The sequence below is a fragment of the Apus apus genome, chromosome 1, assembly GCF_020740795.1.
Source record: "Apus apus isolate bApuApu2 chromosome 1, bApuApu2.pri.cur, whole genome shotgun sequence".
Lineage (NCBI taxonomy): Eukaryota > Metazoa > Chordata > Aves > Apodiformes > Apodidae > Apus > Apus apus.
In genome coordinates, this window is record NC_067282.1 from 149,346,300 (window position 1) to 149,359,146 (window position 12,847).

The following is a 12,847-nucleotide window of genomic DNA, read 5'->3' on the forward strand; positions in this document are numbered from 1 at the left end:
TAAGAGCATCGTAGCTTTTACATAAGCCTTTGTTGCTTCTGCAAGTGTTTCCTCCTCACGAAAACGTGTGATGGTGTGCAAACCAGTGGAGGCAGTGACAGGAGTAACTACAAGCCTTGGTCAGGTCTGCAGTTCCCAAGTCATGGATTTCAGAGAAAAGATGCACAATACAACATTTTAGAATTCCAGTATAGGAAATACATTAATACAAGGCCTGCATTGCTTAGGAAGAGCTAAAATAGGAGGAGAGGACTAGCAAGTACCTCTGGGGCCATCGTACCCCCGCAGCATGTCAATGCATCATATAATCTCTTTCAGAAACTTTGATCAAATGCTACCTGAAACTGATTTTAGCTTCTACTAGTCCAGTCAGAAGAGTCCTCCAAAACTTGTTTGCATTAAGACTTAGAAACCTTTTCTAATTTCCACACATAATGTAGCTATCATTATTTTATGGTCATTTGTTCTTGGTCCAACATTTTTCTTTCTATTAGATAATTCTTTCTGGTCTTCAGTTCCTTTGTGTATCAAGAGAAAATTTGCTGTGCTGAACAAGCGAAACTCTTCTATTGTCCTCTACATTTCTCTTGTCATCTCATTATTCACAACATCTATAAATCATTCCTTGTAATCTGCCTCTGTAAAACCAATTGAGTATCCAGGTTTAGGTCAAGGTTTAAACTGAGTTAAAACCAGGCTATTTGAATGAACGTTACAAAGCTACAGTTGTATATAGGAAACAATATCATTTTTTGGTTCTTGTCTTAATTTAGTATTTTCAGAAACAATTTTATTCATTTAACACAGTATGTAAATATGTATCTCTTCTTTCTTGCAGTGTCCAGAAGATTCTCACAAATACTCCGGCGACAAACGTCACTAAATCATCTCTGCCAAGTAAATATTTCAGTTACCCAAATTTGCTGAATGCCATTTCTACTGACTTTTCAAATAATTTTATGAATTGGCAGGTTGGACTTTACCCAAAGAGGAAGAGATCATATTACCAGTTTATCTCTAATACATATTGTGACCATCTAGACAAAATCAAAAAGTAATCAGAAAAAAAATGCTTTTGTAAACAACTGACAACCCCTGTTCATTAAATTCAGCAGAGAACTTCTATGAAACAAAATTTTTATTTGATTTGAAGAGATGGATAATTTCCATTAAATAAATGAAATCAAATCCTTTGATTTCAGAGCAGTTTGTATCAGGCTATTGCAAAGCAAGAAAAAAATTCTGTATGCCTGACAACAAGTTGAATCTCTAACTTTATATTGTAAATCAAATGCAAATTAGTAAAAAACAAAATGGTTGAACCACTGGGATTTTAAATAGAAATATTCTTGCAACCATAGCAAGTGAATATAAAAACTGTTCTGAAATGCTTGCTTTTCACCAGTTAGTTTTTTAATTATCTGTCAAAAATTCAAGAGGCCAAATTCTATGTAGTATAAAAAGGAGTTGGATGCACTTTATTAACTGATGTTTCACCCACGTATAGGAGCAGATTTTTGTTTTCCCTGTCAAACTGAAAACTCCATTTTTAGAAATTGTATCCAACACCCCATATTAACCCTGTTAGTGGTGAAGGCCACAAGAGGAAGCTTTGTGGGGAAAAAAAGCAACTTTTTTGTAGATTTCTTCCTCCATTGTTTTAGTGGTGGAGACAGAGATGCCAGTACTACCTTTCCCCAGACTTTGTGGATCATCACTGAACTTGGGAGGATTGTAGGGAGGAAGTGAAGATATGGAGACCACAACCTTCTGCCTCAGACCTAGGATCAGATTATTTACATGAAGGACTCTTCCAATGCATCATTTCCTTGGGAAAGCTGATAAACCTTAGTGCGGGTTGTCATCTCTGCTTCATTTTCAGAGATGTGGTGACTATGACTATGTGTGACTATATGACCATGACCTTGTGTCACTTCCTTTTCTCTCAGCCCATCCTCCTCATTATCAACAGCAGACCCCTGTCTCAGCCAGCCAAGAAGTGGATCTTGGTGGAGGCAAATGAGCTTTAACCTTTCCATGTGGCTGAGGAAAGAATGAGAGTCTTCATAGTTTGGGAGAGGGGAGGGTGCAAACCTGAGTGGGGTTTGTTTGGTTTTGGCTTGATTTTTCTTGTTGCCTTTTGGTTTTGAACTGAAGCTTGTCAAGAAAATCAACTGAGCTGTTAGAGATTGAGGAGTCTAGAAACAGCACCACCAGATTAGGATTGCCTCTCGGGGTTTGTGTCGGATGCAAGCAAAATACCTGCAGTTGGTTGAAATGGGAAAAATTACTTGGGAGTTCTCTTTGGTTAGAGGACCCTGTAATGTCCCTAAGACATCAAGCTGGTGGGTGGGGGTCCATGAGGAGAATAAATTTAGTGAGCCTAGCTAAGGAAGCATAAAAGGGGATAAAGCCTATTTTTTAACCTAATAAACCATGAACTAATGAATAGATTGGATTGGATTACAGGCATCAAGAACGGTGATCCACAGTGCAGACATCACATTTCAAATGCTGGAGGACTGGAGGAATGTGGATCTGAATAGCATTACCAAACAAACCCTCTATACTATGGAGGACTCACGGGAGGAACACAGAAAGCTCATCATACAATGTAAGAGCAGAACCCTCGAATAAAGCCAGGTGAACTTGATTTCCTGCTGGAAACAAAGCTCAGTGAAAGTGACACTGTTTTTGCAGCCATTGGTTTGCTTGAAGGCTTAAGATAAATATCGAGACATTTACCAAAATGTAAGGCAAAGCCCTCTCAGGGTCTTACATTTTGAGGCATAGATCTGAGTATGCTGACATTAATGACTGTGGGCAAAAACACTTGCACCCAAATTCAGCAGGATGTTTTTCCATGAACTTGAGCAAACCAAATCGATCGGTTAACCATTGAATCAGATGAAGTCCAGTCTCTCCTGCTATAGAATTACAGGACAGTTGTCCTTTGAATGGCTTTAGCACTAAAGTGGCTGCGTATTTGAGTCCCTTGTAAACTTTTATTTATAAAAATCTCCATTTTACAGTGCTCTCAATAACAAGATACTTCGATGGGGCAAGATTTCACCCTGAGCTTTTATAAGTAGATGTCCCATATCAAGCAAACTTATTGGCTAATTGAGGTTCTGCATAGTATAGTGAAGAACATGAACTGAAAAGTGACTTTGGAGATCTTGGCAAATTGGTTGATCTTTTGCAAATATAAAACTTAACTTGCATTGTCCAGCGAGTGTGTGTGGTTATAAGCTTACGTGTAAACCAAAGCACAGAGTTTGTCCCTCCGAGGCACCAGAGGTGATCAGCTTTGTCTTTAGCATTGTTCATAACCTCAGTTCCCTGTGAACCCACCTGTTGTGTTGCCATCTCTCGCCTGAGGAGGACCAGTCATCTTTTATCCAGCACCAGCTTTAATGGGGAGCAACCCAGGCAACCACTTGTGAGGGCTCTGCAAGGGTAGGTTTGCTAGTGGGGGCAACTCTTTCAGTGAGTGGCTGGGAAGAGGAGGGATGACACCCTCTCATGCACACTGGACCCACTGGACGTGGGTACTTGACCCACCGTGATAACAGTAAAGTCTTCTTTCCACTTCAGGGATGGGCTTTGCATTTCCTGTTAGCTCTGTTTTCTGGAGAGAGGTGCTTCGGACTCTTTCCTCTCCTTCTTAACCGTTCATTGATTTCCCACCAGAAAGGGCCCTTGTCCCTATTAGGAGTATAGAAATTTGAGGTGGCAGCAGGGGAGACAGCATAGAGTGAGACTGGAGTCCAGAAGCTGCCTGCATCGTTCCATCATCTCCTAGGTTTTCAATATCTACCCAGCATCCTCCCATTATCCAAAAAAGAAAGAGTTCTCAATGTTATAATCCCTAGTAGCAGCAACAGTTTAGGCTCCCATTCAGGAAATCCTAACTGCTTAGGGAAGATTTTTGTTTATGTGCTACTTAAATATAAACTTAAGCGTAATCAAATCAAATGGAATTTTCCTGAATGCTAAGGGATTTGAACAGGTTTCTCCATATTTTAGGCCCATATAGTCCAATACGCGATTACTTAGAAATGGTAACTTAATATGAACGTTCATAATAAGATGGGATCCCATTGAGATGTGCAGATATGTATGGAGTTTATTCTAGAATTTGAATGTTTTTTCCCACATCTGATGTTTATTCTACTTGGCCAAAGATGTTTTCAAAGATCAGATTCTGTATGACTCATATGACATAGAATTAAGGCCTGCTTTCATATTCTTGGTTTTAATAACCAAGAAAGTACAATTTCCAGCTACTGTAACTAGGGAGGGGGGGGGGGCGCGCAGGGGGAGGTGTTTGCAAGCCTATAAGCAAGTTTAGAGAAAAACAGACAAATCACTGGGTGTAAGAGAAGCTCTTTCCTGCTCTGTTGTGGTAGCTGTCTCTGACAAGAGCCCTCAGCACAGGGAAGATAGAGACCTGTTGGAGAGGGTCCAGAGAAGGGCCATGAAGATGATCAAAGGGCTGGAGCGCCACTGCTGTGAAGACAGGCTGAGAGAATTGGGGCTGCCCAGCCTGGAGAAGAGAAGGCTCAGGGAGACCTTATAGGGGCCTTCCAGTACCTGAAGGGCCTACAGGAAAGCTGGGGAGGGGGTTTTCACCAGAGGGCAGTGATAGGACAAGGGGTAATGGTTTAAAACTGAAAGGCGAGATTTAGGTTAGACATCAGGAGGAAATTCTTCACCATGAGGGTAGTGAGGTGCTGGAATAGGTTGCCCTGGGAGGTTGTGGAAGCCTCCTCCCGGAAGGTGTTTAAGGCCAGGTTGGATGAGGCTTTGTGCAGCCTGGTCTAGTATGTGGAGTCCCTGCTCATAGCAAGGAGGTTGGAACTTGATTATCTTTAAGGTCCTTTCCTACCTTAGCCATTCTATGATTCTATCATTCTATGGTTTCTTCATTATTCTCTCTCTCAGATCCTGTTGAGGTATTTTTAATACTAGAGGCTAAACAGTTACTTTTCTCAAAGGTATCAAGGTCATCGTATACAGTTGCATTGTTTCAGCAGCAAAGCAGTCAACTGACTTGTTTTTCCACTCTTGCTGCCCTCTTTACTCAGCATATGAGTTACTTCATCTGTTGATAAGGCAGTTTTTGTCCAGACAAATGCTCAGGTAAGGGGACAACATGTAGATTTCTCTGTGATCCTGTTCTGAATAAAGAAGGGTTGCCCATTTAATGAAACAAGAGGATGGCCCAAACATAATTATTTCCCTTCATCCCCAACTAATGTTTCTGACCATGCAGGCTTTGCAAGTCTAAATTAAAGAAAGTTGCAGTCAGATGTAAAAATAATGATGCAAAATAATTCTGCTCTTCTTGCTGATCCAACTTAGAGACCAGGGAGGTCGTTCTCTGCACCATTCTCAGGTGGCCTCTTTGGCTCACTTCTCTATCATCTCTAATCTTTGCTTCTTCCACCTCCCTCATAGTCTTTTCTATGGTGGGAAATTCCTTACTCCTGTTATTTATAATGAAGCATAAATAGAAATGTATGGCACACTGAGATCATCCTGTAACACAGAAGGTAGAAGGTATCTTCTTTACTAACTATGCCTTTTATTTTAGCTGAGCTGAAGATAGTTTCTGAAGGCAGCAAAACACATGACTCTTTGTCTTTCAGCCCTTGATTCTCATAAACAGAGACATGGAGGTTTAAGAACTGCAGTTGAACAGTTTAGATGTTTTTACTTTATTTTAAAATTAATATGTGCACTTGGGAGAGGTTAAAGAGTATGCAGGTTGCTTTTTGAAGCTACTCTTGTATAAATATAATTGTATAAATTAAGTATAGCATTTCTGCATTGACAGTAGTAGGTTTTGAAGATGTAGAAGTTTATGGAAATGCTTTGTGTGTGTGTGTCTGGCATTGCAAATAGATGATTTACAGCAGTTAAATCATGTTTTTGCAACTAAAGCATTATACAGATGAGACCCCTATCAACAATATTCACCCACTTGGTGCTTAGGAGATTTTTTATGCATTTCTAAATGAATTTCATGCATGGTCTTTTCTCATCATCAGGGTGAAGGCCCAACTTTGCACTCTTCATGGAGAACACCATAAAAATTTCACTTCTGGGCACACCAGACATTTATCAAAAGATAAATTTTAAACAATTAATTTAAGCAATAGATTTGCTCACCTTAAAATACCACTTCAAATGGCTCCATCACTTTCAGTAGAAACATGAGACGATATGATGCAAATTTACTGGATCAGCACCAAGAAAGATATGATTGTCATAGCTTGACAATTTATTATAGAAAACACAGCAAACTTGTGATATTATTGGCAGCTTTTTGTGACTTGTTTCTCTTTTGTTCAAAATGGAATCCAAGTCCTGAGGTAGGCTTTTGTTTTCTTCCTCTGCCAGTGTATCAGGAATTTGATCACCTCCTGGAGGAGCAGTCCCCCATAGAGTCATACATCGAGTGGCTGGATTCCATGGTGGACAGATGTGTCGTGAAGGTTTGTATGCAAGGAAAAAGAGCCTGAGACAATGATGTGCTTTATGAGCTCTATGCAGGTCACAGATTTTTAGTGAAGAATCTCTTGTCTGTTCTGTCCCAAAAGATGGTATTCAAGAATGGAACTGGGCTGAGGTTTCCAATCACGTCAATATTTCAGGGGTCTGGAGAGATGAGTTCAGAGTCATCCTAACTACACAGGGCAAATGCAAAGCCTAATCTAGTCTAGCGTTTTAAGATTTTAATGAAAAGGATATTTAAGCTAGCTAATTAATTTATTTACATTCAAATGCAAGGATGAAAGTCTGTATTAGCATTCAGTCAAGGTCACATTTATGTTCCTTTTGAGCTGTTTTGGGATACTAAGGGCATGTATTTTATTTTAATTTAACCATGTGCAGAAACCTACTAAAAAATTTTTCAAAAATCTGTTCAAAGTGATCATGCCTCACTGTAATTTTATGTAGAGTATGAAACTGTATGATTGTTTAAACTTCTGTCACTAACTATACTTTGTTCTATTAGAATTTCAATTTCTCGTTCCAGTTGTTAGAGCTACGAAATAGAAAAATATACATGCTGTCTCTCTGATGCAAAAGATACATACAGAAAACAAATACTTCTCCAGCTTACTGTAAATATAGTAATAGTTTTGGAGAACTTTCCTTTTAGTCAGGGGAATGTAATTTGGAATTTGGACCATAACTGCTAATTTTAATGAAGAATTTGACATGAATTTTATTAGCTAATTAAATGAACCTAATTCCTTAACTCAATGTGTCCATAGTAAATAAATTTTTGAAGATTTGGTGCCTAAAGTGGGCTTTCTGGAAAGTATTTTTGCTAATAAAATTACTATGTGAATTCACAAAAAGTACAACATGAAGGAACAACAAATTTTATATTTAATTAAAACCTTAATCAAATTAATTTAAATGTTCAATGTAGATCAAGCATTCTTGACTACAAATTGTTTCCTTGACTAGGAAACAAGAATGAACTTGTAAGTAATTAGGTTAGGATGATGGTGAGAGCGACTTTTGGCAGTCCTTTCATCATTTGTAAAGGAAATTCAGTCTTGGTGTTGAACAATACTGTATGTTCTCCTCTTTCTGAAGGTTGTATGTAGTTACAAGGTAGCTTTCTGTATAAGATTTTTTTTTTGTCTAAATGTTTTGTGTATATTTTAGTGTGAAGATATTGGTAAGCAGTTTTTCAGTATGAAAAAAGAAGATAGATCTGTGCATCATTCAGCTGTATTGGGCTGTAGAAAGGAAAGTTTCTCCATGTCAGATATATCTGTTTTCTTGCAGGTAGCTGCCAAGAGACAAGGCTCTTTGAAGAAAGTAGCTCAGCAGTTCCTCCTGATGTGGTCCTGTTTTGGCACTAGAGTGATTCGAGATATGACTTTGCACAGTGCACCCAGCTTTGGTACCTTCATTTTGCTGTAATAATTGCATCCCGCAGTCAAAAAATTCTGTATTCTGGCTTGTAATGTACAGTATTAAAAAAAGAGCTGGGGCTACTGACATTTGGAAATAATGCTCAGGCAGATCCTTGTCTTCAAGATCTAGCCAGGGGGACTGAAAACATTACTATATCCTTCTGTTTGCTGCTAGCCCTATTGGAGTTATCAGCCACAGGTCAGCTGGGAGGGTCCCTTACAAGAGCATCCCTTAATGCACTTCAGTACAAAGTGGGCCCTGCTACACAAACCACTGCGACCCCAAGTTATGCTTAAGAGAGATGAGTTTGCACCGCAGTGAATGAAAACCTCTCCAGTGAACCACTTTGCCAGTTCTGCTTTTAAAGGACTTAGCATTTTAAACCAGTCCTTGTAAAATGAACATGTATCTATACCCTGGACAGATTCTCTTCCATTCTCTTAGAATTTGGTCAGGGTGGAAAAATAGACTTTTTAAATGGAAAAGCATGTTACTGTTCTATACAGTTTCAAAAGGGGCTTTGTCTTGAACCCTGGGATAAAAACAAGTCAGATCAAAATTTGTTAAAAACAGGAATGATTGAAAATGGGCTGCTGTGTCATGCGAGTGAACATTTGGTTTTGCATGAGGTGTGGCTTTTGTAAATGCACATTTTTCTGAATGTGTTTGTAGAAGGTTAATGCATTATTTTAGGAAATAACTGTATTGAGCAACTGCAAGGTTTTCTGGCAGTGCAGCTTTGATGTCCTTTATCCTGTTAGAACCATCTAATAGCATAAATTCAGATGCCATCAGAGATGGGCACAGTATGATCTGTATTTATAATTAAATCTGAAACTAATTCCATTGGTTTCCCCCTGCAAACAGTCTTCCAAACAGGTATTCATGAGTCACCATTAGACATCAGGATAGTGAGTATCCCCAAGCTGATCACAACTTCCATCTGCTAGCTTGTGTTTTCAGCACCAGGATCATTGTCACACATATTTTTCACCTCCTCTAGGACTCATTTTCTCCTTGAGTCACTGCAGCTTTTATTTTGTTGTTGACATAAAAGTAGCTGATGCTTCTTCACAGTATACTTCTCCCCAGTGTTAAAATATACCTCTGCATGAGGGTTGGATATATGCTGAATTTTGCTTTCTAGTACTTTGGGTTGCTGCACTTCTCCCTGCAGATATAATCCCAACCTGTGAAATGTCTTGGTACCCAACAAATGAAAAAACATCTGCATTAATGCAGTGATGAGATTACACTGTTACAAGTCATGATATACTGACATTAAGCTTCCCCTAAGGATACATTATTGCTACTGAATTGCACATTACAACATTATTTTTATTCCTGTTTGGGATATGTTTGTAAACTAATAATGCATTCTCCATTTCAGATTATCAGGCACCAAAACACATTTAATCAAACAGGGATTCCCCACATAGTTATTAGAATACCAGCTGTATTGATGGTTTGTGCAGTGATCCTCAGCTGTGATTTCTTACTTATTAACAGAAACATTTATAGACTTGCCTTGTAGCAAGTAAATGAGAAAACTGAGAATTACTTGTTGGTTTGAGTTTGGGACTCACTAAAATAGATCTTCCAAAATAACTTACCTGTTGTCTCTGTTATAAATCTGCTCCTGAATGTCTCATTTTTGAGAACTTCAACTGCTCAGGTCATTCTGTAGGGTTTGAGGGATTTTTTGGTTCTTTAGTTGGTTGCGTTTGGTTGGCGTTTTTTGTCTTTTTAGTTCACTGAGTATATCTGTGTGTACAAATGCACGATTCTGCTTCTTATATGAACACACACCTTTCAAAGTGAATTTGATATGTTTATATGTAACCACAGTCAGGGAAAGAATGTACTGGTTGCAGCTGATGTGTTTTTCACGGGTAAGTGATATTACAATTAGAACTGGATCAACAACTGCTTTCCAATTCAGTAGCCAAAGCAAGAGTTTAAAAAAATTTAGAATCCCTCATCGTGCTTAGTATGAAGCTGAGTTAGTTTGGAATTTTTATCAAATTCAGAAATCTTTATTTTTAAAGAAGAAAGATCAAAGAGAATTATTTTGTATCTGCCACATTTTGGTGCTTAGCCCGCAGTTGCCTCTCAGCAGTCTTGGAGCAGTGTTAATCACTGCCAGAACAAGCTTTTTAACCAAAGGGCTGGAGGATTTGTCCTGTGGGAGGGTTTTTTTCATATTTTCTATAGAAACAAGTCTGCTTTGTACAAACCACATAACCATTTATTGAGCTGCAAAGGTCTGCAGCTGACTAGATGGGTTCTCTCCTTGGAGGTGGTGTGGCAAGAGTTGGTTCAGTCCCTATTCAAGCCCTTATTTATACAGGGTGAAATTTTCCCTGCCAAGGTGCAACTCTAAGTGGAGGTGGGAGATCTGAGCCTCTGGATATTCAAGTGGAGAGTGACCAAAACTGTATCCTCATCCTGTCAGGCAGCCTGGGCTGTCTCCACCTTGTTTCCCCCAAAATCTCCCAAATGTTGTTTAGCCATGGACAAAAATTTAGAATAATTTGTATTAACGATTCTTCTCTTTCACTGCAAGGCCAGTTGACTCAATGTCAATGATTTAGAAGTTCCAAAAGAATAACCCTTGAACGTAAACAGCTCAGAACTAGACGGCAGAAACTCTTCTGTGCTTAATTGAACATGGTTCCTCCTAGCTCTTTAGAATAATGTATGCATTTAAGTGAATTCTATGGAGAGAAACAAAGAGTGACTTGCTATTCTAAATATTTTCATCCATATACCCTTGTTTTTAACCTAGATAAAAAGTTTTACATTTTTACTGCATTGAAAACTTTCAGTGGGATGATTTTTCATTTTTTTTTTCTACTTTAAGACATATATAGATTTAGATCATCACAACGCAATCTCTTTAAAAGTAAAACAATGTGTTATGGGATCTTTACATAGGGCAGTATATTTTTATCTCTGAAATCTGCCTGGGGGAAGCTGGAATACCTGGTACTGGACTGACTAGCACAGATTTGATTCTGTAAAGCTTTTGAGCATGGTAGCATGGGCAGGTTTAAACAATTTCTAACAGAAAAAAAAGCTCCCTCTCCCTTTTTCTCTCTGCCTGCCTCACTCCCTCCCTCCTTCCCTTCTGTGCATATCAAAGGCACAGTTGGTGGCAATGTTTGCCTAATGCATCCAGTGTATAAAGTAACTAATTAGTTATAGAAGTTTCATGATTTTCTCCAGATCTGGAAATCTCACCATTGTTTTGTTACTTTGTTGGTTTTGTTACTAGCTGCTGACACTTACTGTACGTTGGCTGGGTAAGCGTTGTCATGATTTCTGTTAACTCCTGAAAATTAGAGCCAAATGCTGTTTATTACTGTCCCTTGAATGACTTCTTACCTCTTCCTATAGATCTGTATGGTTTGCCAGCCACAGTTTGATCTGTGTCAGCACTTCAAGGTAGACTCAAAAGAGCTAAATAGTTCCATGTGAAAAACATTAGCTTGCATACCCAGAATAAATTAATGTACATCATGCTGAACAGCTATTCACTGTGTAGCTGAAATGTGTGCCCTGATACTGGTTTCACTCTACAGCTTACTTTTCATTTGACTCATTTAAAAATGTAAAAATTACATTCATTCAGTAGCAACAACTTGTTTGTCTAATGTCTTTCACGCAAATTCTGGGCTCAGAAACCCTAATAGAGAATTTAAAAATACACAGTGGGATAAATAATGGGAGAGGAAGAGAGAAATTCAAAAGAGTGGCAGGGGCACTGGAGTGTTTTTAAATGCTACATTCAGTATTGCCAATCTGAATGCTTCAAAATAAAGTACTAGACGCCCACCAAAAAAAAAAAAAAAAAAAGGTATTTTTTAAAAATAGCAAATCTTGGGGGTTTGCCATTCATTTGCTAGCATTTTGGCACTTAGGGTTTGCACTTCCAAACATTTTTTATGAAAATACAACAAACTTTCCTTAATTTTTTTTTTTTTTTTTAATTAAACTTGAGCAAGGAGTTTGATGGGGAACACTAAATGTCCTTTATGAGCTTTATGCGATATGAGGTTTATCAGCATTTAGGCCTGTTGGTTTTTTTTTACCTTGGAAATGCTTATCAGTAGTAACTTAAAGTCAATAGAATCGTTCCACTGAAAAACTGTACTCAGAAGATCGAGCATTTTGTGGGGATTGTTGATTATCTAGATTTCCAGTGGGGAAATCCTAGGTCCGTAACAAGGTGATCAGCCTGGTCTGCTCTCTCTCTTGTACTGCTAAATTGAATAGTATTTTATTTAACAAGACTTTGAGCCCAAAGGATTTCTATAAACAAATTCTCTGCAATATTTAAGTGAAGATCTCCACTATTTACCCTTGCAAGTCTGGGCAAACTTGTTGCCATTTTGATTTGTAGGGATACGTGAAAGAAATGAAAAACTGAATGCTTCAGGTTCATGAACAGCCAAAGATTCCCTCCCCTTGGCAAAGGTGTTGCAATCACGTATGTCCTTTTTCTGTGCTGCCTTGCCCAAGAACACAAAGACGCAAGTTCCCCTCCCAGTGTGTGTGCTCAACTCGTATTAGTGATGACAGAAGCCAACGCAGGCATGGGGTGAGAGAGTGGAACACAAAGACCATCCAGGTCACAAAGAAAAAGAATGTGCTCGGAGTCGCTTTGAAAGCTGAATTGCCAGCTAGGATTGTATGAGGATATAGGGTCTTTCAAACCACTTCTTCTGCCCTTCAACAGTATGAGTAGAGAAGCTGGAGTAGGGGTAGTTAGGCTTCGTTGTGCAGAAAGCTAGTATCACAAGATAAACCTAGCTTTCTGTGAAGAAACCAATCATTCTGAAATTTAATTGAATTTGAAACATGTTGGCTTTTTTCCCATGTAAGTGTTTTTCCTCAA

General features: G+C 38.6%; 1 protein-coding gene across 2 annotated transcripts in view; it reads left to right on the plus strand.

Moving 5' to 3' along the window:
• Positions 1 to 12,847, plus strand: part of RFX4 (regulatory factor X4) — a 96,643-nt gene that overhangs the window by 57,535 nt on the left and 26,261 nt on the right. For both annotated transcript variants that reach the window (XM_051636545.1, XM_051636630.1), the window contains exons 10-13: positions 839 to 897; positions 2,470 to 2,614; positions 6,409 to 6,503; positions 7,816 to 7,933. In XM_051636545.1, coding sequence (XP_051492505.1) covers positions 839 to 897; positions 2,470 to 2,614; positions 6,409 to 6,503; positions 7,816 to 7,933 — 417 coding nt within the window. The remainder of the gene's footprint in view (positions 1 to 838; positions 898 to 2,469; positions 2,615 to 6,408; positions 6,504 to 7,815; positions 7,934 to 12,847) is intronic.